The sequence below is a fragment of the Plecotus auritus genome (genome assembly GCF_963455305.1).
Source record: "Plecotus auritus genome assembly, chromosome: 9".
In the NCBI taxonomy this organism is placed as follows: Eukaryota; Metazoa; Chordata; class Mammalia; order Chiroptera; family Vespertilionidae; genus Plecotus; species Plecotus auritus.
The window spans coordinates 99275380-99301166 of NC_137783.1; the positions used below are offsets into that span (position 1 = coordinate 99275380).

Here is a 25787-nt window from a genome sequence, read left to right on the forward strand (position 1 = left end):
GACCCAGACCCTCTGGATCCCAAAGCTCTCCACACTCTGCCATTCCTCCCTCACATCTTTCCCAGCCCCTCTTCTCCTGCTCTGTGCCTATTGCCTCGCACCAGATTTCATGATCTCTCACTGGGGTGGGCACACGTACTTCCTGTCTCCAATATGCCCTGCCCACTGTCTATCTCATCAGCCACTCTGCTGCCCGAATGAACTTCCTAAAACACATGCCACTTTCCTGCCTAAAGCTCCTCAGGGGGTCCCATTGCCCTCCAGACTATCTAGGCTCTTTACACAGGGTGGCCCCAGGCTCCACCAGCCTCATCTCTCCCCACTTTCTTCCCCTTCTTCACACTCCTCTCCCAAGCCCCGACTCTATTGATTTTCTTGCAGCTCCAGGAAGGCCCCCTGGTCTCATTCCACATGCATCTGCTGTTCCCTCTGCCTGAGGCGCCCTTCTCCTGCCCCAACCCCTGCCCCCTGCCCACACACACATACAGTCTGTCCATGAGTTTCGGCTCTTTTCAAGCCGCACCTGGGTCTCCTGCACTGTAAAGCCCTCACTGCCTCCCCCCGCGGCAGACCTGCCTGCTGCCTTTGAGGCCTCCCACACACCTAGCACATATCTTTTTATGACCCTTGCTACAGGATGTTGCAGCTGCTTTTGCATTTTCTTGTGCCCCAGACTGTGAGATTCTTGTGTTTGCCTTTGTAGTCGCAGGTAAGACAGTCCCTTATTCACAGTGGACACTTAGGAATGCTTACTGAATTGATGTTTTATGTCGTGCCTAAGATAGTTCCTGATACAAAGAGGGTCCCCTGCCATATACATTTCTTTAATACTTAAAACAGAAATGTCAGTACATAATGGTGATGCAGTGTGATTTGTGCGATTATAGAGATGTGTGCAGAGTAGCACGGCAGCCCAGAGGAGAGAATTGCTGCTACCCTGAGGGTAGAGAGAGTGATGGGTCAGAGAAACCTTCCTAGAAGGTTTCAGCGTGGACTCACAGTTGGAGTAGCAGTTGGCCTGGGGAAAGGAGGCCTTCCAGGCACTTGAGGAAACCGTGGAGCTGTGCCAGGGCCCACAGTGGCGGGGAAGCAGCAGCATGTGCCAAGGACGTTGGAAAGCAAGGGCAGGGGGTGAGCACTGAGATTGGAGCCAAAGTGAACACCACCTGAGGAGTGTGCTTTTTTAAAATACATTTTTTATTGATTTCAGAGAGGAAGGAAGAGGTAGAGAGAGATAGAAACATCCATTATGAGAGAGAATCGTGGATCGGCTGCCTCCTGCAAGTCCCCCACTGGGGATCGAGCCCACAACCTGGGCATGTGCCCTTGACCGGAATCGAGCCTGGTACTTTTCAGTTCACAGGCCGACGCTCTATGCACTGAGCCAAACCAGCTAGGGCAGTGGTCGGCAAACTCATTAGGCAACAGAGCCAAATATCAACAGTACCATTGAAATTTCTTTTGAGAGCCAAATTTTTTAAACTTAAACTTCTTCTAACGCCACTTCTTCAAAATAGACTTGCCCAGGCATGGTTGGTATTTTGTGGAAGAGCCACACTCAAGGGGCCAAAGAGCCACATGTGGCTCGCGAGCCACGGTTTGCCGACCACTGAGCTAGGGCAACCTGAGGAGTTTGGGCATAATCCCGGAGGAAGTGAGAGACCTGAAGGACTAGGAGAAAATAAGTGGCCTGCACAGGTTTGTGTTTAGAAAGACAGGGAGGATGGATTGGGGGAGGGGAATAAACCTGGAGGAGGCGAGATCAGTTATTACCAGATCCTGGCCAGAGTGGCGATTGCAGTGTTCCCTGGGAGAGGTGGCCTTGCCCTGGATCCACCCCGCCCCACCTGGTAAAGTCCTTTCTGCGGAAGGTCGTGTCTCTCCAAGTTTGCTCCAGCACAGGTGGGGAGGGTGGGACGCAGAAGGTAAGGTCTCTGGTCAAATAAGCTTAGAAAATGCTGGGTTAACAGGTTTCTTAATGCAGGACTTTTCAGAGCCTTTAATATGCATTGCATATATTGTATGTAACATTCAGAGTTTCCCTAATGGAGTTAGCCACGGAAACGCTTTCTGAGAGCATCTAAAGGAACTCGCGTTTAGTGGAGTATGTAAAATAGAAACAAAGACCAGAGCTCCGTGATTCTGTGAGCTCCAGTTCCTGGAAGGAAAGCGTAAATAAACGCAATCGCTTTGCATCGGGTGACGACCGATACTCTCAATGAGCCCTCTGCCCTGGGAGTCAGGGATGCGTGTTTTTCGCTGGGGGGACAGAGTGGGCTCCCATGGAAATCCGAGCGGTACTTTTTAGTCATTCTGTTTGGACACAGGCTCCTCCCAGGTGCCTTGTGTTTGTTCAGGCCTGAAAGAGGTCAGGCCCAGGTGTTTGAAAGAATGGCAGGTCCTGACCTATGGGAAGAGAAACCAGGTCGGCAGCTTCTGGAATGCTTTGCTCTCCTACATCCCCTCACGCAGCCTCCGGTTGGGGGGCTGGGAGGAAGGACGGGGCAGCCACCTCAGAGTGTCCTCACCCGGGTGGCAGGTGCCCAGGAGGCCTGGTCACAGTGTCGCACACAGCTCACCAGGGCTCCCAGGCACGGTGCTGGGGGGGAAACATCCACCCACGCGACAGCCTGGAGTCTCTCAGTGAGTCCTGGCCTTGGAATGCCTTCCTTGGCAGCACCAAGGCCGTTTCCCAGCTGAGTCCCCAGGGTCGAGAAATCCGGTCAGCTCAGTGTGTGGCTGGGGAGGTGCCTCTTTCTCTGTGGCAGGAATCCTCCCCTGCAGACACATCAGATGTTCCTGAGCCCCTGCCAGGCGCAGAGTGAAGAGTTTAAAAGTGCAGAAGGGGACAGATAAGCAGGAGCCTCCTTTGGCCTTGGGCAGGCAAGAATGTCAGCAGTAGCTGCCAGCACTAAAATCAGGAAACTGCCCCGGAGTCATGAGGAGGGGCCTACACAGGGTCCCCTCCGAGGGGCTCCTGCCACTGCAGCTGCACCACCGGGAGGGTGGCTCCCTTGGCTAGGCCAGGGCACTCAGCTGGTCTGGTGAGTCTCAGCTCAGAAAGGACTCTACAGTACTGACTCAAGATTTCCCTGTCACGTGTTGCTCTTACTCAGGATCATCAGCAATCCCTACGTTGGCCTTGTAGAAATGTCTGAGTGAAGTTCCTAGTCGATCTACTCCAACCCTGCACTAAGTTGCCCATGCTGCTCCACCAACACTCTCAGCGCAGGAAACTAAGACCCAGAGAGAGGGGACTCAGCGCTTATGTCAGGGACAGAGGGAAAACGCAGTTGTCCTCTCTCCCAGGACAGTGTTTTCTTCATCACATGGCTCTTCCTTATCTTTTACAAATTCACATCGCCATTAAAACTAAACTAAGGTAAGTTCTACAGTGGGATAGAGCCAGCTCCAGATTCCAGCCCCACCACTTTCCAACTGCGATGGAATCAGTAACCTCTGGGCAACAGCTCAGGACTCCTACGAAATAGCAGCTACTTCATAAGGTCACGTGAGGGTTAACTGAGATAACATGCAATGAGTTCAGGGAGATGCGCCCCAGGTAATCAACACTCAGTGAAGTTTAGTTATTTTTGTTACTGTTGTTGCCAGTAGTGAGAAGTTAATGAGTCCGTGTAAGGCAATTATAATTAACATTTAAATTGGCATTATGCTGAAATCTCATTATCTGTATTTGGATGTCCATAGATGAATTGAGAAAAGTCTTTTTTTTTTCCACCAGAGCCATTTACATTTTCACTTTGAAATTTTGTTTTTGGACTTAATTGGCTTTTAGTTAGTTAGTTTCACAAGTAAGGAGGGCAAACTCACAACACTAAATTTTTACCAGCTCTTTTATGTATACCCTTTCCTAGAGCATCAATAGATGCTTTTGGATGGATGGATGGATGGATGGATGGATGGACCAACAGATGTACACGTGGACAGATGGGTGATGCTAAGAGAGCAATTGAAGCAACCACCCTTGGTTCAGACTAGTGAGTGGTCTGGCTTAATGAAAAGCCTTAAAGGAGAGGACAAGAGGCTGGGAGACATTGGTGAAGGGCCAAAGGTCTCAGTGGAGACAAAGAAGAGGTGTAGTGGAAGTGAGAGAGGTGGAAGTGAAGCATCCATCTTATATAAAAACTGCTGTTTGAAATTTTAACCCTGCTATTTGGCTTCTGTAAATGCTTGCTTGCTTACATAATAAGGAAATAAGACTACTCCCATTCCAGAGAGGCCATAAACCTTCCCTGGACGAAGTTATCAGTGCTGGTGCCAGGCCAGGCATTTGGTTGAGGTCTCAAAGCCTCAGCACATAAGGCTCTTTAAGAACTTGCAAAGGGGACCGGAAAACCCCGTATTTGGGAGACAAAGAGGGTAAAAAGATATAAATAGGGAAACTTCCTCCATGTTTTTGGCCCAGAATTTGAGAGACATTTTTCTCTGGGCCCGCACGTAAAAATAATAATAATAATAATAAATGTAACTCCATCTCTCTAAGCGTTGCTTGGTTCTTCTCTGGTTTTTCTGTAACAGAGGAGAGGCTGAGTTCAGAGACTGAGATGGGCAGTGTGAGATGCTAGAGCAGGACTGGTTTCTGGTGAGGAAAGGTGGGGGAGCAGCCATGGGGAGGGGTGTCCAAGATGAATAGGGTTGTGGAGTCCCAGCAGGTCTAGGAATGCTGTCTAGGTTATTGGATGGGTGATTCACATAGCCTTCTATGCAGTCCCGAGTTAGGGTTAAAGCATCCTGAATTAATGAAGGTTTACTCAATATCTCAGCATATTGCTCCCTGGGAGGTTCTCTTACATAAAATTGAATGTAACATGAAAGAGTAATAATAGTGCACTGAACAAAAGTGCTTATTTATAACTCTTATTTTTACCTCCAAGTGGTGCTATTTAAAGGTCAAGTGTGTGTGTATGTGTGTGTGTAAGAGAGAGACAGAGAGGGAGAAAGGAGACCATGTATCACATTCTTTTGTAGTCTGACCTTTTCAGCATTTAGCTCCAGGCCAATTGTGGAGTTACACTGGGAGTCTTGTGAGGATTATATATAGCAAAATGTCACCAGCAACCAAAGACATTCTGTTCCCCCTCCCGACTCAAATACTTGAAATTCACACCCTCAGCAAAAATTCACAGTAAATTTTGGCTTGGCAAGCATAGCACTATATTTGTGCACAGGAAGTCCTATGTATCATTTCTCTTCATCGTACAAGAAGGGAGCTGGAAGTGGGTCAGGAGACACAGCGAGCCCCCACTCCTACCCCCATCAGCACTTGCTCTATGACTGTGAATAAGAATTGTGGCCAGGATGACACATGTGTTTAGCACTTTATAATTTAAAGCCACCTTCAGGTATTGAGTTCGATTCCAGTCAAGGCCACGTACCTCAGTTGCAGGCTCAATCCGCCTCTCTCACATCGATGTTTCTTTCTCTTTCTGTCTCTCTCCCCTCCCTTCCACTCTTTCTAAAATTCAATGGGAAGAATATCCCCGGGTGAGGATTAACAAAATAAAATAAAATAAAAATAATAAAATCCACCTTCAGCTTTTAATCCTCAAAACAGCCCACAGAAGTTGTCCAGGCAGATATTATTGTGCCCACTGACAGATGGGGAAATCAAGGCAGAATAGAAAAGTGACATTACTTGTGCAAGATCACTCGGTTGTATGTGGCACAGCCAGGTCAAATCCACAAGCCTCTTAACCTCAGCCCAGAGCGCTTAGCCCTGGACTGTGGCAGTTACTGTCCCTCCATTTCTGCCCCTCTAACATGAACCCACTTCCCAATCCCCCACCAACAGCCCTAACTCACTAACGTTCTGGAACGACCATGGTAGGAGCAAATATTTGCATTTCTACTGTACAGGGTGTCAATGCACAAAAGTATGAGGTTGCAAAAAATGTTTTATGGGCCATTTCCGTGCTACTCAACCCCTCATAGCCACCAGCCTCATCAGAGACAGATGTCCCCCATAGCACAGGAAGCCCACACAGAAGTGTGCGCCCCACCCACCTTTTCAGCGAGGTCATAAATCCTTCTGTCCCAGCTGGTCCCGAGCCTCTAGGCCACACCTGGTTGTGGATGGCAGAACATTTCTCCTACCACCTGCCCCCGCCCCCGCCCCCCCCACCACACACACACACACACACTCCTTGCTGATCAATTGGGGCATTTTTTTCTCAATGAACATGACCTCAGATACTATTGGTCACAAATTGACCCATGAGATGAAGTCTTTTTATTTGTTTGGTCCATGGATTGAGTGATTTTTAATAAGTCATATCACTCTTGCTTCCAGAAAGACTCCAATAAGAGACACAATAAAACAAAACTACCAAAGCCAGGGTCAAAGGGCAAGAATGAGTCAGGGGGAGGTGCGTGCAGAAAGCCCAGGCTGAGGGAACCCACTGTCAAAGAAGAGAGATCTTAGCTCTCACCTTTCTCACAGACAATGTCAACAGCAAAAGTAGATTACGAGTCTAGTCATTTTTAAAGGAACACAAGCTTTAACCTGACCTTGGAATCTAGAAGGCATTTCTGGCATAGATTATAAATAAGGCCTCTCAGGTAGCTTTGTGGGCGTGTCTTCACCCAGCAAGGCAGCATTTCTCAGAGCTCTCTGCACTGTCAGATCATAACCATCTGGGTGCTTGCTAAAATGCAGATTCCTGTACAGTGTGGGGACCATAGTTAATAATTACTATGTATCGGATACTTGAAGCTTGCTAAGAGAGATCTTAAATGTCCCCACCATTCAAAAAAAGGGGGCAACTGTGTGAGGTAATGGAGTGTCAGTTAGCTGGATTGAGCCAATGGTTTCACAGGGATATGTATTTCACAATAAAAATGCAGTTTCCTGAGCCCCTTTCCCCCCCAAACTCTCTGCGTGAGAATCCCTGGAAGATGGGCCTGGTAATCTGCATTTTAGACTGAGTCTTCTGTAACTTCAAGCTGGAGAACACCCTCACCAAGAAGTAAGCAGAAGACAGGGGCTTAATGCAGTGGCCTTTCCCAACCTCCCTTGCATCTTCTCAGGGAACAATGCCAGACCCAGAAGAGCCTCTGGTGGAGGAACCTGGGGCCTTGGGTTGCACCCAGGGAACATGAGGCGGCCACAGAGGTTCCCCAGGCCCCGGTGCTGGAGAAGCCGGGCTCTCTGCATGCACTTGAGTTTAGAATGAGATTTCTGCTTGGATTCCAGATGGCCACAGGCCACAGAGAGAGCAGGCCCCATCTCAGCCCTTCCATCCACATGGGTCTGCCATCCATGGCCCATGGGAGCCACCAGCCCTCATTAGAGACAGTGATGTGGGCTCTACTGACCACCAAGCCCAGGGCCCTTACTCTCCCGCTTCCCCATCGCATCCATAATGGGGCAGGCAGAGCCAGGAGTCCAGGAGCCAGCCGGGTGGCAAAGACCCAGTGAACAAGCCATGCCACACTGGAGCCTCCCCACCCCCAGTGCAGACTAGGGAATGCTAGGGATCAGCCTCGGGAGGCAGTCACGAGTTCTTTCCTCTCCCTCCCCACAGGTTTGGAATAAATTGCCTCATCCAGTTTGAAGACTTTGCCAATGCCAACGCCTTCCGCCTGCTCAACAAGTACCGCCATAAGTACTGCATGTTCAACGATGACATCCAAGGTAGGTCTCTACCCCACCCGACAAAGCCCCCGAGGATGAATGCCTTCTCACAAGGCTCTCCTGGATGCCAAAGAGGGGGCACCTGGTAGCTGGTTTGCTGCCAACAACTGTTGAAGAAAGAGCATTAGACTTGCTTTCAACTCCCAGGTGGCTAATTCTTAGCTCTGTGACCTCAAAGAAGTCTCTTAAGTTTGTTAAGCCTCAGATTCCTCATCTATAAAATGGAGATCATCACTACTTCAGAGGAAAGTAAAAATTATATAACTTAATATCTGAGATAAATACTAAGCAACACTGTCATTTCCTAGCTACTTGAACTTGGGCAGATCGAGTCTCTGAGCCACAGTTTCGTCATCCGTTCAATGGGGATAATAACTGCCTTGGAAGATTATTGTGAAAATTTAAAGAGCTAATATAATGGAAAGTACCAGTGCTTAAGACTGCCATAAAAATGGTCTTCCCCAGCCACAATAACTTGCTCTTGGATTTTCCAAAACACAAGATGTATTCCTGTTAGGGAATCAGAACAACCCCTCCTCGTATCTTGGCTGGAATGTATACTACTCAGAATGATGGCCCTGAAAGAAATTGGCCCCAGGGCCCCAGGCCCCAGAGCACTCCAAAAGCCAATGAATGGGAAGCATCTTCGAGTTCAGGTTCAACTTGGTCACCTGTTCTATGGATGGACCAGAAATATCTGAAGGCCCTTGCTTCTTGCTGTGGAGATGCCAGTATGTGAACCTGGAGTGGAAGGGGTGGTCCCTCAGGGATCATCTCTCCCAATCCAGGTGTTCCCAGTAAGGAGCTTTGTGAGCCATTCCTAGTACTTTATAAAGCCTCGATGACATGCGGGGTATTTATTTTTTATTGCTTTTGGTGGGGCACAGGTGTTGATCTTTGGGAGTAAAAGGTTGGCCAACCCCTCATTTTGCAGATGAGGTTCAAACAGGTCACAGCTTTTCATCAAATGAGCTAAGAGGATTCAAATCCAGGTAATAACAGCTAAGGATTAGAGCTGAATATGTATTATATATCAGGCACCATTGTAATAAGCACATTACACATTTACTCCTATAAGATATTATCATCTCTGGCCTATAAGTGAAGAAAGGGTGGCACAGAGAGTAACTTACATAGCCAGTAAGCAGAGAGTTGAAATTTGGACTCTAAATTCCAAGTTCATTGTCACTGGCTGTACTGCTCCCAGATCTCACACTCACAAAACCAAACGCCTCTTCCTTCCCAGTGGTCCACATTAAGGGCTAAAGAAATGCCATTAACTGTTGTTGTTTTTGCATTGGTTGTCAAATTTCAAGAGTACAGTTAAGCGTATTTTAGATAATTAAGATCAATATATATGACTTCAGTGCCTGAAGAGTGGGTGCCCAGAGAGGGCAGACCCAGGAAGGGAAAGCTAACCCATGCAAATTCCAAGCCTGTCACACTCTGTGCCCCAGCCCTGATGCACAGGGCTGGGACGGGCATCGGGGTCCAGCAGCACTGGCTGGGGAGGGAGCGTTCACTCATGCCTGCCCTGGAGGAAACACCTGCCGCTAGCCCCTGACTGGCTCCCTCATCATGGCACCCACCCGTGAGTCAGCAGCAGGACAGCCACCCCCCTGAGCCCCTGAGCTGCCAAGACCAGAGGGTAGAAGCGGAAAACAAGGCCCTGTGGGCAGCACACCTGATGCACAGACTCCAGATGTGCAGACACACACACCACGTGTTGGTACATCCTCATAAACACAGGCAGAGGGACACATCCAGGTCCGGCAGTGCATCAGCCTCCATGGCCCCACACTGCTGCCAGAGCACCTCAGAGATGAAACTGTGGCTGTTGACGCCCTCTTCCCGAGAAAGCTCTCACTCCCTCCCTGGAAGGATAAGGCCTGCTTGTGCCCCTCTCCACCCCAACTCATCTCTCTCTCTGACCTCTGACCCACCCTTACTTTAATCCTCCCACCCCCCTTCCCAGTCAGTTCTCTCTGCATGTAAAAGTCCTGTTCCTCAGCTTGGGACGTGTTCCCCATCACATTTGCCTGGTAATGAACTCTTACTCACCCTTCAAGACTCAGCTCAAGGGTCTCCTGTCCCAGGGAAGGTCCCACTTCAGCCCCGACCTCCCCAGTCTGGTTTGGATGCACACCAGATGCTCCCACAGCCACCTGTGCTCCCCTGTCAGTCTCCTTACCGTACAGTACCCCAAATGCCTGCATTGGGTTGTTGATCTCCCCAAGAGAGATTAAGCTTCCAGAGGCATGAACCATTTCCCAGCTCCCCGCACAGTGCCTGGCACATTGAAGATGCTTCATACATGTTTGAAGAATAAATGAATTAAGTCTATACATGCAAATCGACATTCTCATGAGCACACCCACCCATGGATGCCACATGTCTCAGAATCTGCTTCCCAGAGAACCCAAGCTGTGCCAAATAACAACATTTTGCATACAAAGTGGTTTTCATTCACACTGTCTCATAACTTCCTTGTAAACCACCCCCCACCCTCTTTGCTGTCCCATGTCATTGATGAGGAAACTGAAGTTCAAGGGTTGAGTTTTGCTCCAAGTCACATAGCCAGACAGGCACAAAGCTGGGACTAGTTATTTTTGGATAATAGTAACTGAACCTAGTTATTTCTGACTTGGAACTCTCCACTCTCTCTCCACGACACCAGGCTGCCTCTTCTTATTTGTGGATGAGGTGGTGCAGCGAGTGTTCTTGCTAAGGATTAAGTTCCAGACCCCACATAAGAGTGGGCGTCACTGCTCTCCAGCATCCTGCTGCTCACCTCACCTTTCCCATTCCCTCCTCTCGCTCCCGGAGTTTATAGACTCAAAGATGAAGCTTACAGAGGGCAAGGGTCTCGCCCACATCACCAGCTGGTTAGCGAGGGGCCCAGGGCCAAAAGCCTATGATGAACAGTGAGGGGACTGGTGAGGAACTCCAGGACCAAGGGGACAACGTAGAAGATTAAGCCCATGCTAGAAGTACCTCCAAATACAAAGTTAAAAAAAAAAATAAAACATAAGACTACACAGCCTTTCTCAAAAATAGGAAAGGAACGCCTGCATGCACAGAATTGAAGAGGGCTGGAAGAAAGGGAGAGAGCGATCATGGGGGTGATCAGAAACCAAAACCATGCCACATGTGGCGGCTGGGAACAGGCCAGTCCACCCCCGCAGGACCAGTGGCCGGAATCCACCCAGCTGCGGGCAAACTACGGCCCGCGGGCCGGATCCGGCCCGTTCGGCTGTTCTATCTGGCCCGCGGAGCCGAAAGAGCGGAGGGTTCTCTTGCTCTCCCCTCCGCTCCTTTACTTTGAATTTATATTAGTTCACACAAACACTCCATTCATGCTTTTGTTCCGGCCCTCCGGTCCAGTTTAAGAACCCATTGTGGCCCTCGAGTCAAAAAGTTTGCCCACCCCTGCGGCCCCCCACACAGGGCGGGGGCTGGGGTCAGGCTGCCCAGATGACAATGAGACTGGGCCTTCCTGCCTGCTCTGCACATGAGCCCCACCCAGTGTCCTCCGTGGAACAAGGAAAGATGCGACTAAAGGCCTCAGGGTCCCAGCAGACTGAGCCCAGGAGAGCAGGGCCATGCCTGGTGCTGAACAGAAGCTCGGGCACAGGACTTGAAGTGTCTCTCAGCCAGTCTTGCTGTCACACACACACCTGGGGTCACCAACCCACAGGGCCAACCAGGGATGGGGCCTCTGGAGCCCCATTGGGAGGGTGATGCTCCCCAGGGCTGCCCCTGCTCTCCTGCCCCCCTTTCTGCCCCATGGAAAGTCTCTGCACCCCAGGCTGGTTCTGGGTGCGCAGGGCTGCCGGCTGCCCTGACTCATCGCTGGCAGCCTCCTCTGGAATTTTGGAAAAGGCCACAGGTGACTTTGTTGTTTCAGCTGGGACCCGGGAGGCCTCCCTGCACTGAGGGGAGAAGAGACCTGGAGGAGGAAGGGCAGGAGCAATGGTCATGCATGTCCTCCCTAAGGAGCCAGGTCCAGGACACTGCTGGCCAATAACCGCGGTTGCCTGGCCTCCCTAATGGCTGCCCACAGCGTGTGGCTGGGGACAGAAAACCCGGAGCGACCTCCTACCCACCAGCCTTCCGTGGACTGCCTTGCCCAAGGCCTGCCTCATCCCCAAGGCCGACGGTGCCCATGTGGTATGACAGGCATCGTCGCCCCCTCACACGGAAGTTTTCGAGTTTTCCATTGTGAGCCATAGAGCTTACCTGCCAGACATTGGATTGAGACAGGCCTAGGTCAATCCCCACTTTTCTGCATTGTGGCTCTGGCCAAATGGCTTAAATCCTCACAGCCTTCTTTTCCGTGTCTGTAAAATGGACATAAAATGGATGTACTATTAACAGCCACATCTGGTCATCAGCCAGTTCCGCCAGGATGACCCAGATGCTTTTACAAAGCTATGCTCTGTGCTGTTGGCTGCAGCCTACGCCAATTCACTAAGTATTTCTATCATCCCTCTGTCTGTGGCACCAGCTTGTTTGTTACAAGGCCTGGAGTGATGTGTAGGCAGGAACCTGGCACTAAGACCCCTAGTGCATAGTAGACCCCTGACACTGAGGTATGGGAAGGGGAAAGGGTGGAGACCTAAGACAGAGGCTTTGGGGGAGGTGAGGAGAGGACCCCTGTGAGCACAGGACTGGAGGGCCTGAGGAGGAGGGAGGCAGGGCCCCACCTCAGCTCTCTCCTTTCCACATATACCTTCCAGCCCCGTGAATTATTCCATGTCTGTGAATTCTCTGCCAACTCTGCGACTTTGATATATTTTTATTGTTATTGATTTCAGAGAGGAAGGGAGAGGAAGAGAAAGACAGAAACATCAATGATGAGAATCATTGATCGGCTGCCTCCTGCACACCCACTACTGGGGATCGAGCCTGCAACCTGGGCATGTGCCCTTGACTGGAATTGAACCCAGGACCCTTCAGTCCACAGGCCAATGCTCTATCCCCTGAGCCAAACCGGCTAGGGCCAACTCTGTGACTTTGAATGTGCTGGCCCCTCTGTCTAGAACTCTCTTCTGCTCTTGGCTCATTTCTCTTTGTCCTTAAGGACTCAAGCCTCGCCACCCCCAGGACACTAGGCCAAGCCTGTCCCCACCTTTCCCCAGGGCCGGAAGGAGGTGACATTAGAGGGTGATCACCCACCGTGCAGAATGCTTCTCAGTACCGCAGGGCTCAGATGCTACAGTAGGAAAGGGGCAGAAGGGGAGGAATGGCCCAGCTCTGAAAACTGTTCAGCCGGTTTGTCCTGTTTATGAGTTATTTCTGGCTCTCAGGGGTCTGCGACAGCCAGACACACACACACACACACACACACACACACACACACACACACACACTCACACACCTTTCTATTCTCTCTTCCCCACAGTGAAACTAGCCCTGTGTTCTGAGGCTGTCCCAGTCCCGAGGTTCTCATGAGTCTCCGGCATCTGATCCTGGCTCCTCTGAGACACCCCCTCTCCCACCCCCATAACCTGTTGATTCCATTAAATCCCCAAAGAAACAGAGAAGATGGTAACTATTCCCTCTGGTTTTTTCCAAATTGCATCAGAATAGGCCTAACCCCACCCTCTCCATGGCCAGGAAGTGCCTTCTAGAGAGTCCGAGGGCTCCAGAAAATTCCCCTCATGACACAGAAATAGGGTTGAGGCAGTCAGAGAAGCCCTTTGCTTCATATCCAATAAGGAGAACTTGAATTTTCTGAACCTTTATGTTGTGAACTTCCTATGAACAAAACTGTTCATTCATCCAACATACCCAAGGCCGAGCCCAGTGAGGCCCCAGCACTGCCACTCAGTTACTAATGAACACTCGAATGGTGGTAGTTCAGTGGCTCCTGGAAGCAAGCCTGGCCTGAGAGTCGCCGCCCAGTGCCCCAGGGCCCCAGGCCTCCCAATCCACGTAGGCCAGACCCCAGGGAGCTTAATTCCCTGTCCTGCTCACAGCCTGGCCTCACCTGAGAAACAGCCACTTCTTTCTTTTTTCTCCAGTAATTTGTTGCTTAGCATGGAAGCTCCTTTAACTTGTGTGACTACTAAAAGCAGAAGAGAAACCACATTTTCAGCCTGCCCTTGGTGCATTTCCTGAACCTACAGCCTCCAGTACCCAGCTTGCAGGAAGTGCAATTATGGAAAGCTCCCTCGGAAAAGGAAGATTTGTTTTTCTTTCATCATGAAGGAGGAACAACCAGTCACGCTTTCTGCTGCCATGTCATTTATGGCACAAGCCAAGTTCCAAAACATCCTTGGACCCCAGGGCTATTCCGGGGGTTTCCTCCAGAGAGCTAAGCAGCTTCCTTCCTCTCCATTTTTAAATCCCTAACATGTTACCCAAGCATCCCCCAAAATGAAAGTTAATAACAAAGGTAACTTTATTTGCCAAACTTTATAATATGGGCTTGAAGAACTGCTGTTTTCCTCTTGAGTTTTGGTCTATAATTAGGATAACTTGCCACTTCAGAGGGTGGATTCAGAGGAAGATCCCAGAAAGGTGACCATGAGTGTGGGTTCCAGAAACCAAATACCAAGAGTTTCCCAAAGGAAAAATGAGCAACAGTGTCAAATGCTGCTAAGAGAGAGGTCAAGGATGAGGAGGGCTGCAGCCTGACCACTAAATTTGGCAAGGTGGGCCCTAACCGGTTTGGCTCAGTGGATAGAGCGTCGGCCTGTGGACTGAAGGGTCCCGGGTTCGATTCCGGTCAAGGGCATGTACCTTGGTTGCGGGCACATCCCCAGTAGGAGGTGTGCAGGAGGCAGCTGATCAACGTTTCTCTCATCAATGTTTCTAACTCTCTATCCTTCTCCCTTCCTCTCTGTAAAAAATCAATAAAATATATTTTAAAAATAAATAAATAAATAAATTGATCTTTATTATTAAAAATAATAATAATAAATAAATAAATTTGGCAAGGTGGGCCCTGGCCAGTGTGGCTCAGTTGTTTGGGTGTCCTCCCATGCACCGAGAAGTTGCCGGTTCAATTCCCAGTCAGGGCACATGCCTGGGTTTTGGCTAGATCCCCAGTAGAGGGCGTGCAGGAGGCAGTCGATCGATATATCACTCACATCGATGTATCTCTCTTCGTCTCCCTTCCTTTCTCTATAAAATAATAATAATAAATCAATTTGGCAAGGTGAGGTGCTGGTGACTTGTCAAGAGGTAGAGAATAGTCACTTGATTGGATTGGGTTTCAGGGAGACCAAAAGGAAACAGAGTCAATGAGTAAATTCTGCTCTTTAGCAGAGTTTGGCTATAAAGGAAAGTAAGAAATAGGGTGGGAACTACAGGGGCAAGAGAAGGCTTTTTTAGCATGGAGCTTTATGGCATATTTGTATGCTGATGGCAGTAATCCAGGAGACAGGGAGGAATAGAGGTTGCAGAAAAAAAGAGAGGTAGCTACAAGACAAATTCCCTGAGTGGGCAAAAATGATGGGATCCGAACAGACATACCTGGAGACAGCTTTAGCTAGGAGCCGGGGCAGTTCATCCATTGTAAGACAAGGAATGGCAGAGTATATGGACTTGGAGGAGGAGGGTTTATAGACGTGGTGGTGAGAGGATTCAGAAGTTCTCTCCTGATAGTTTCTGTTTTCTTCGAACTTCACTTTCCACTTTGGAGAGGGAAATAGGGGGGAAATAGAACCTACTTCACAGAGCTGTTGTGAAGATTCAATGAGCAAATGCAGGTGAGCACATACTAATAGATCACATAGAGCCAAGGTCAGGTGAGAGTGATCCCTAAACGACAATTGCCTGATATCCTTTCATTGAAGTTTTCCCATAGGTTCGTGTTCTCTGCCTCTTCCAGAGACACAACTGAACATTTATATCCACTGCCTAAATTCATTTCCCTCTACCTCCCACCCCTCAGTTCTCCTCCAGGGAAACCCCATAAATGCTGCTCCTGTCACCTTCACCTTTAGAGTCAGGAAAGGCTGTCTGAGCTGCCTAGACCCTGAAGCAGCATCCAGGTTTCCCTGCTTTGCTTCCAAATGGGTGACTGACAGACGGGCCACTGCCTCTCTCTGGCCTCATTTCCTTTTCTATACAATTGTTGGATGTCATGCTCTCCAATCCCCATCCAGCACTGGATTTTAGAATCTGAAGGAGGATCCAAGATGGCGGCGTAGGTAAACACCTAAACTGCTGCCTCGCACAACAATTTCAAAACTACAACTAAAAGACAAAACGTCTATCACCCAGAACCACGGGAAAGCTGGCGGAGTGGAAGTTCTACAACTAGAAGGAAAGAGCAAACAGCATTGAGGGGTGCACAAGCGCGGAAAAGCTGAGGTACGGAGACTCGCAAATCGGGAGCACTGCTGTTTTCAACCCGAAGGGAGATAAGCTCCCGATTACTCTGAACTCCAGCACTGGATTTTAGCACTGAAAATTCACCTTTCCATAATAGGCCACTTCTGTATTTCGCAGGTAAGCCATTATTCAACCTGCAGGTTCTAACCACAAAAGATATTTAACACCCAAGAAAGAAAAGACCCATCAAGATTGCAGCTTTGGTGATGAAATATCTTTGGCGCCATCTGGTGGCAGGTGCTTTGTACTTCTCCTTTCGGAAGACAGAAGGCAGTTTGAAATAGAATCAGCTGAGCAGTGGAAGGAAACTAGTACTTCACGTAGAGAAGACATCTAGCTCCGTGAGTCTCGAACTTAAATGGGCATATAAATCACCTGGAGATCTTTTGGATTACAGACTCTGACTTGGACAAATGAAAGTGGGTTTTGAGAGGCAAAAAGTAAGACAGATGAGGTTGTTTGCAGGGAGACGGAAAAATGGGGAATAGCCACCACAATAAGTGGACTTTGAGAAAATGATGGACACTGGGGTTTGAGGGACTTGGGAGGAGGGTCATACCATGCAAATCTCACCACCTCTGTCAGTGATTTAAATAACTATCTAAACCACTTTTTTATGCTTTCTTGGATGTCAGATTGGTGTTCCTTTTAAATGCAGTATAGTGATGATCCTGGCCGTGACATAGCCCAGCTTAGATAAAAAGTAGACATCAGCCCAGCTGGTGTGGTTCAGTGGTTGGGCGGCGACCTATGAACCAGGAGGTCATGGTTCCATTCCTGGTCAGGGTTCATGCCTAGGTGGCAGGCTCAAACCCCAGTAGGGGGTATGCAGGAGGCAGCTGATCAATGATTCTCTCTCATCACTGATGTTTCTCTCTCTCTCTCTCCCTCTCCTTTCCTCTTTGAAATCAAGAAAAATATATTTTTAAATATATACATATATATTTTTAAAGTAGATATCAGAGCCCTGGCATGTGTGCTCAGTGGTTAGAGTGTCATCCTGCACACTGAAGAGTCGTGAGTTTGATTCACAGTCAGGCACATACCCAGGTTGAGGGTTTGATCCCAGGACAGGGCACATGTGTGAGGCAACCAATCAATGTTTCTCTCTCATGGACACAGCAGGGGCAAGGCACAGAAGTGGAAAAAATAGAAATGGCCTCTTAGGGAATGGTGAATGATGCAACTGGCACAGAGGGTGCATGCGGAGCGATGAAGCTCAAAGGTTGGTTGATAGTGATAGTAATACTTTTCTACATGTAAACTGACAGAAAGAGCATCAGGAATAACTCTGTAGCAGTCATCACAGTTACACTCATTTAGTAGCTCCTTTCTGACGCAGGAATGAACCTATTTTGTTACCAATAGTATCCTCAGTACCCTCCAAAGGTTTCCTTAAACCGGCGATCGCCAACGGACCACCAGTGGTCCGCGGACCACCAGTTGGCGACCGCCGACCTAGTGTCTCGTACATAATCTATGCTCAATTGATAAATGAATGAATGCAATGGTTTTGAAACAATGACCTCTGTGTTGTAGTTATTTGTATAAATTGGGAGTTCACTGAGTGCAAGGACCAGGTTTGATTCATCTGTCTTCCACAGTGGTGCCTTCGCCTGGTAGGCCTTCAGTAAATGCACACTGAGCTTTTTTGGGACCCTCAGACAGTGTTAGAAAGCCCCTGTGGTCCTCAGCCCTGGCTCTGGACCCTGCTGACATTTCAGCAGTCCCTCCAGGCCATAGGTGTGTGAAGGCTGAGAGCCTGGGAGTATGGTCCTGCCTCGGGTCCTGCCTTCTGCTGTCTGCAATGATGAATGTGCATTTATTAGACTCTGAATGTTTGCTGTGCCCCCCTATCTCAGCCCACCACACAGCCTCTAAGCCAGGCATAAATCCAACCCCTGTTTTGGGAGAAGGCTCCACCCAGAACTAACAAAAACAAACCCCCTGGAAAACAGAAAACGAAAATTCACTCATACTCCCACCCTGCAACCATTAGTATTTTGCAGTTCCTTCCAGATTTTCTGTGTATGTTTTTTATAACTAGAATCATGTTATGTAGACTATTTAAGGTTTTCCTCCTTCTTACTAACCCAATGAAGTGTAGGTCAGGGATTATGAGCAGAAGCCCGAGAGCCTGATTCCCTCGGTTCAAAGCTTCATTCTTTTATGTGATCTTGGACAACTCAGCAAACTGCTCTGTGCCTCATTTTCCTAATCTGTAAAATGGGGACAATAATGAAAACGGAACCAAGATCCAACTGCCTGAAGGCCAACCTGGTAAGACAGGTACTGGTTAAAAAAGAAAGAGGTTCATTTGCGTGCGAGCATCTCAAGAAGATGGGGGACTCTTGTCCAAAGCCCATCTCAACATTTCAGTGCAGGCAGAGCTTTTTATGGGGAGGACGAGGGAAAGCAGAACAAAGAAATCAGTGGGCGGGGATTGTAAAGTTCTCTACGCGCAGGCCAGCCATAGTCCATTCCGATAAGGATCTCAAAACTGGTCAAGTGATGGTCTGGTGTGCGTCATCCTGGTCTTTGTCATCCTGGTTCTACGTTCTCCTGGGTGACTGAAGATCAGAGTCTATATCTTCTGCAATTAGTTCATAGGATTCTAATGCAAATGTGCTGTTTAGCTACAAGCTACATATTAGTCAGCGTCAGCATTTACAGAAACAACGTCAAAAGAATGGGGGTGGGGTTTGCAATAATAGGATTAAATAAATGTCTTTACATTAAGACATATAAAGGGAGCTCACTGTCAGGAGCCAAGATGGCAGAGGTGGCCAGATATTCTTGAGCATCATCCTGAGGTGCCGTTCCCTGCCACAGCCCTTGATGGAGTCTGCCTGCTGAGGGGCCCAGACTGTTGCAGGAACAGTTCCCCAAATCAAGAAATTTGCAATCTATTTTGGGACACAGACAAGACTGAAGATAAACCTCATATGCAAACTTATGAAATTGACTTGAATAAATGTGGTCCTATGGTGTTGGATGCTTTAATCAAGTTTAAGAATGAGCCCAGCTGGCATGTCTCAGTGGTTGAGTATCGACCTATGAACCAGGAGGTCACAGTTCAATTCCCAGTCAGGGCATATGCCTAGATTGCGGGCTCGAACCCCAGTGTGGGGTGTGCAGAGGCAGCCGGTCAATTATGTCTCTCTCTCTCTCTCCCTCTCCCTCTCTCTTTCTCTCTGAAATCAATAAAAATATATTTTATTTTTAAAAAGATTAAGAATGAAACTGACTTTACTTTGACCTTTCGAAGGTCATGCAGAGAAGGTATCTGTGGCTCTTGTGCAATGAACATCAATGGAGGCAACACTCTACCTCGCACCCAAAGGATTGACACCAACCTCAACAAAGTCTCAAAAACCGATCCTCTTCCACATCTGTATGTGATAAAGGATCTTGTTCCTGATTTGAGCAACTTCTATGCTCAGTGCAAATCCATTGAAGAAGAAGGATGAGTCCCAGGAAGGCAAACAGCAGTCTCTGCAGTCCATAGAAGACCGGGAGAAACTGTATGGGCTGTCTGAGTGCATTCCCTGTGCTTGCTGTAGCACCAGCTGCCCTAGCTACTGGGGGGATGAGACAAATGTTGGGGCCTGTGGTTTTTATGCAGGCCTATAGCTGGATGATTGACTCCAGAAGCGACTTCATGGAGGAGCGCCTGGGCAAGCTGCAAGACCCCTTCTCTCTGTGTCACTGCCATACCATCATGAACTACACAAGGACCCATCCCAAGGGGCTGAATCCAGGGAAAGGCATCACTGGAATCAAGAAAATGATGGAAACCTACAAGGAAATGGAAGCTTCAGCTAAACTGTTCTCATGCTAAACATGACTTGTAGCCAGCTCAGCTGAGCAATTTGAGTTCCTTCAAAAGTCTTGATTTTGCCCTAGCTGTTTTGGCTCAGTGGATAGAGCATCGGCCTGCAGACCAAAGGGTCCCTGGTTTGATTCTGGTCAAGAGCACGCACCTCATTGCAGGCTCCTCCCTGGTCCAGGCCCTGATCAGGGCCCATGCAGGAGGCAACCAATCAAAACGCATCGGCATTTCTCTCTGTCTTTTCCTCTCTCTTCCACTCTCTTTAAAAATCAGTGGAGAGATATCCTCGGGTGAGGATAAAAAAAAAACAAGTCTTGATTTTCCATAAATACAGCAAGGATAACAAAAACTTTAAGAAATGAGAAAAGACATATAAAGCACTTAGAACAATATGCTAACTTCATGGTATTGCCTATGTTGCTACACCATCTTCATAATCATATTTAATGGCTGCAATATAGTCTACAATAGCTAATTTACTAACCATTACTCCGTTATTAGGTGTTTGTTATTTCCAGTCATTCTGTATTATAAATAACACTGTCATAAATATCCTAGGACATACATTTTGGGTTTTTCCATACATAGATTCCCAGAAGTAGAAGCATGAGATCAAAGGGCAAAAACATGTTATGGCTTTGTTTGGTCTATATTGAGAAGAAATAGTTTTCCCAAAAGGGTTGTAGGTCTGTAAAATGCAATGTAAGCTGGAATGTTTTACTTTTCACTGCTCCCTCACCAGCCTCAGATAACACCAGTTTCTTTGATCTGTGCAACTTTAACGAAGCATAAATAGGCCCCCTTTAATTTCCTGTCCCTGGACCATCATAGAGGCTTATCATTGCCAGTTGCAATTACTTTATTGTGAACAGGTAAGGTCTACACCAGTGGCTTTAACAAAGAAAATTAAATATAAAGAATTGTGAATTATGTATTAAAGATTTGAAAAGCCAAAAAGAAACAGTAAGGATCTGCTACCTCCCCTGAGGCTGGGGGAACAAAGGAAGACTAGGTGGCTGTGGCCAGAGTTCACGTCTCTGAGGGGCACACTACGAGCTAGTTCTCTAAGTGATGGGCAGACTGCAAACTGGACTCAGCTGCTGCTTCTGGAACAAACTGCTGCTGTAGAGATGAAAAATCAAAGCTGTGGGGATACCAGATTTAGCAAAAACAAAATGCAGGTGCCCAATTAAGTTTGAATTTCAGATAAATAACAAATAATTTTTTGGGATAATTATGCTATTGTATGGGACATATACTAAAAAAATTACTTCTTGCCCTAGCTGGTTTGGTTCAGTGGATAGAGCATCGGCCTATGGACTGAGGGTCCCAGGTTTGCTTCCAGTCAAGGGCACATACCTCAGTTGCAGGCTCAACCCAGGAGGCAACCAATTGATGTGTCCATATCAATGTTTCTCTCTATCTCTCCCCCTCCCTTCCACTCTCTCTAAAAATTAATGAAAAAATATCCTTAGGTGAGGATTAACAAAAAAAAAAAAATTACTTGTTTATCTAAAATTTAAATTCAAGTTTAACTAAATGTCCTACATTTTACCCGGCAATCTTACAAGGCAGGGATGATGCTGGAGAAAGTATCCTTTCCCCCTAATTCAGCCTTTGAGTGGCCGCTGGTGTCCCCTATTAGCAGATCTCCACAGGGAGACAGCTGGCAAAGCAGAGGAGAGAAGGGTGGGTTTGAACCTGGGAAACAATTACTCCATGATTGGCACAGTCCCCTTTCAGCTCTTCAGAAGCATCGTTCTGTGAACGGGTACTCCCAAACAACACAAAACAACGCTAACAAAATGCACCTATCCTCCCAGCAAGTGAAGACACTCTCACTTTCTCCCTGAAGTGGGGAGAAAGGCAGTCTCAAAAGTCATTTTCTTCATCTCTGGAAGATAGTCACGCTGTCCATCTCTGTCAGGATTAACTACTCTCACAACTCAGTCACAGTCATGCTTGAAAACTTGGTTACCCAAAGACTAAATTATAGAATCCCTCCAACACAACTCATGTAAAATAATAAGAGGAAAGAGAAGGGAGAATAAATTAGCTAATATACACCGTTCTGCGTAATCACATAATAATCAAGGAAAAGATATGCCTGGCTGCTACATTCCTCATTTCTGTAACCAGTCATGAAGCCATAGTTGATATTTATAAATTTCTTCCTCAAGTTCCCATTCCATGTTTTCTTGTCCTCAGACAGGACTCAGCTTGCCAGGATTCCTTTTCTCGCAGGGTGGCCCAAACCTTCCTTTCTGAAGGGTCTCAATCCTAGTGGCCCTGCCTCTCTTTAGTTGTGGTAGTATCTATTAACATTTACTACTGAGCGTGGAAGGACTAAGACACACCCTGGGCTCAGATATAGTCGTCCCCACCTCCAGTTTCCCTTGGTTATCAGGACGAATCACCACGGCCAGTAAAGTAACCCAGGTCTTTGCCCACTGGTTTTGTGGCAAAAAGAGCACCAAATGGCCAGGTGGCAGTCTGAACTAACTCCCAGTTCACTAGGACCATGTTGTGAACTCTGATGGAAGCATATATCTCTTGGGACCCATGGGAACCAAGACCTTCAATCCAGAGAGCACATAATTGAAGAGACAGGAAGCAAACATTCTGCAAGTGGCCCTAGCCAGTCTGGCTCAGTGGTAAGAGCATCGGCCTGCCGACTGAAGGATCGCAGGTTCGCTTCCAGTCAAGGGCAAGTACTGTCGTTGCAGGCTCAATCCCTGGCCCTGGCCCAGGCTTGTGCAGGAGGCAACCAATGCATTTGTCTCTCTCACATCAATGTTTCTCTCTCTCTCTCTTTCTGTCTCTTCCTCACATCCACTCTCTAAAATAAAATAGGGAAAGTATCCTCAAGTGAGGATTAACAAAACAAAAAACAAAAATCCTCCAAGTGAGTTATTAGGTGAAATGGTGAGAGGAGCCACTCCCACTTCAACTCCTTGAGTTCCAGGACCAAGCATTCTGGCTATGGGAGAAGAAGCACAATGCATTGTTTGCTAAGTCAAATTATACAGTATATTGAATTCTATAAAACAGGACCTTACCTTCTTCATAGAGTGTTACCTGAACTAAATGTTAAGTAAGTCTTCAGTAGCCCATTCTACTGATCTTTGAGGCCAGCTGCTCCTGGGTGATGGAGTATATGTCAAGACTACTGAATCCAAGGGTATGAGCCTATTGCTGCACTTCTGTTACTCTGAAATGAATTCCTTAATTAGAAAGAAGCCTTGTTGTCTGGAATGTATCAGGATGGTGAACAGGCATTCCAAATATCCACAGATGATGGCACTGACAGAGCATTATGGACAGAGAAGGAAAACCCATATCCAAAATACAGGTTTATCCCATGAGGACAATCTCTTTCCTGTCTATAACCGAAAGAGTCCAATGTAATCATTCTGCTGCCAGGTGGATGGTCCTCCCAGGGAATGGTGCCATATCAGGAGCTCAACCTTGGTCTCTGCCATTGACAGGTTAATCGTTTGGCAGTCACAGTAGTGAGAGGAAGTCCATGCATAGCCTCCATCTTTGTCCCCATGGCTACTTTGTACATAAACTCATTGAACAAACTCTAGGTGACTGGGGAAAGATGCTGACATACACAAGACATGCCATGCTGTCCACCTGATTATTAAGAACCTATTCTCATTATGCCCTATGGTGAGCTTTCATATGGGGCACAAATATCTTCACACTCTGTATCCATTTCAAGAGGTCCATACACACACACACCAGACTTCCTCGTCACCAATCTTACTGTTTTGTTCTTTTTAAATCCCTGACCATCCAGCTAAACATTAGCAATTGCCCGTGAACTAGTGAGGATCTAGCCATCACTTGGACCAAAGTGGACAACCAAATTTGTGATTTGAAGTCATGTCCATTGAAAAGATTTCCTTCACCAATACCCTTAGGGCTACCTGTATATTGTGGCTGTGAAACTACAACCATACACTTCTAGTTGATAGTAGCAGATCATTAAGAATATATACTGCCATCAAGTCCAAGTTATTTTCTCCTTGGTCAGCTGGTCAGAGGAATTCCTGTTGGGGTCTTAGGTGTGGATTGAGAGAGAAGAAGTCATGCAGCAGGAGTAGGTGTCAAACAAATCTGAGCCACCTGCTCATGGAACTTATACCTTCTGGGCTGCTCAAGCCATTTAATGATGGTATGCTTCTGGGTACAGCCAACATTATGACTTGGTGGATAAGATAGACAGCTCAGATCATATGGTCACTTAATGTCTCATGGTTAGTTTGTGGCCTCATTTTTAATATGGTTATTTTTTTACCCTTAAACAAAGAATTTCTATGAGGCTTACACTTTATTGTGGATTCCATTATATTTGTCCTTGTCATTTCATTTATAAATGATGGTCGTAGCAGCACCTGACTCTCTGATCTTCTCTCCCAGGATCGCATAACAATCAGGAGCTGTTTCTCAAAATAACAATCATTTGCAAAAAAGGGCATGGATTTGCTTTGAAACCCTTCATGCCTTCAGGCTTAACTTCTATAAGGGCTAAGAAAAGTGGCTTGTCTCATCACAAATTCTAGGCATGGGAAGCTCTGCCAGGTCTTCTCTTGGGGATTGGGACCCAGTTGCCAGAGGTTGACCTCAGTCCATTCTGTTGCAGGCACAGCTGCCGTTGCTGTGGCAGGGATCCTGGCTGCTCTGAGAATCACCAAGAACAAGCTCTCCAATCACATGTTCGTTTTCCAAGGTGCAGGTGAGGTAGGTGCCATCAGGGGCTCTCTACTGTTGTTCCAGTCGGAGAATAAGAATGGGTGGTGGTTTGCCCCAGCTGGTTTGGCTCAGTGGATAGAGTGTTGGCCTGTGGACTGAAGGGTCCCAGGTTCGATTCCAGCCAAGGGCACATTGCTGGGTTGCCAGCTCAATCCCCAGTGTGGGGCATGCAGGAGGCAGCCAATCAATGATTCTCTCTCATCATTGATGTTTCTCTCTCTCTCTCCCTCTCCCTTCCTCTCTGAAATCAATAAAAATATATTTAAGGAAAAAAAGAATGGGTGGTGGGGTGTCAAGTCAGGAAGTGTTCTGGGGTTCTGAGAAGAGGAAGAATCACAGGTGCGTTGTGATCATTGCAGCAGCCTGGGCCCCAGCCTTTGGATGACTCGAGGCAAGGACTTGGGTCTCCTGGAAGTAAGGGGGAAGGAGAAAGCAACTTGGTGAAACATCTGGTAAATGCTGAGTAGTTGTTTGCCCTATGTCTGAGCACTCACCATTTAATACCTCCCAGGCAGCCATGGGCATCGCCCACCTCCTTGTCATGGCCCTAGAGAAAGAAGGCATACCCAAGGCAGAGGCCACGAAGAAGATCTGGATGGTGGATTCCAAAGGACTCATTGTCAAGGTACTGTCAGTATGCAGACCTGGAGGCTTCCTGACACCTTCAGCTACTGGAAGTAGAGGTGATGAGGTCGCCAAGGGACAAACTGCTCAGACAGAATAGAGGACCAAAGACTCCAAAACAAAAGACTCGTTGTAAAGTAGCCTTAATTGCTTTCGTCCAGAAGCTTAGAATATGTGTTCAAGTGTGTGTATGTGTGCCCCATCCAGCCCTATATCCCACCACTCCCTGCCTGGCACTAATCTCCAGCCATAATGAATCATGTCCAAAACTAACACACGCTCTGTTCCACATTTTTGCACATTTTGTTCCTCTGCCTAAAATGCCCTTCTGTTTTCCCTCACACCCACTCTCAATTCCACACATCCCATCCATTTCCTCCTACACCTTCTGGTTTAGCTCAAATGTTACCCCCTCCAAGAAGCTTCCTCTGAGCATCTAGGTCTCAATTTACTACATCTATGCTCATGTAGCCTCCTCCCCATAAATTGCACTTACCACATAATAGGGCAGTAGCGCCTTTATTAGTTTGTCTCCCCACTAGCCTCTGTAGTCTTATGTCAATGTCTGGC

The 25787-nt window shown here is 47.6% G+C and overlaps 1 protein-coding gene and 1 pseudogene across 5 annotated transcripts in view; both read left to right on the forward strand.

Annotated features, from left to right (window-relative positions):
• Positions 1-25787, forward strand: part of ME3 (malic enzyme 3) — a 196550-nt gene that overhangs the window by 164902 nt on the left and 5861 nt on the right. For all 4 annotated transcript variants that reach the window (XM_080687267.1, XM_080687266.1, XM_080687268.1 and 1 more), the window contains 3 exons: positions 7545-7654; positions 24484-24581; positions 25105-25218. In XM_080687267.1, coding sequence (XP_080543393.1) covers positions 7545-7654; positions 24484-24581; positions 25105-25218 — 322 coding nt within the window. The remainder of the gene's footprint in view (positions 1-7544; positions 7655-24483; positions 24582-25104; positions 25219-25787) is intronic.
• On the forward strand, positions 18227-19841 carry LOC308257745 (succinate dehydrogenase [ubiquinone] iron-sulfur subunit, mitochondrial-like; annotated as a pseudogene). The gene is made up of 3 exons: positions 18227-18280; positions 18766-19008; positions 19231-19841. The product of its transcript is annotated as a succinate dehydrogenase [ubiquinone] iron-sulfur subunit, mitochondrial-like (transcript).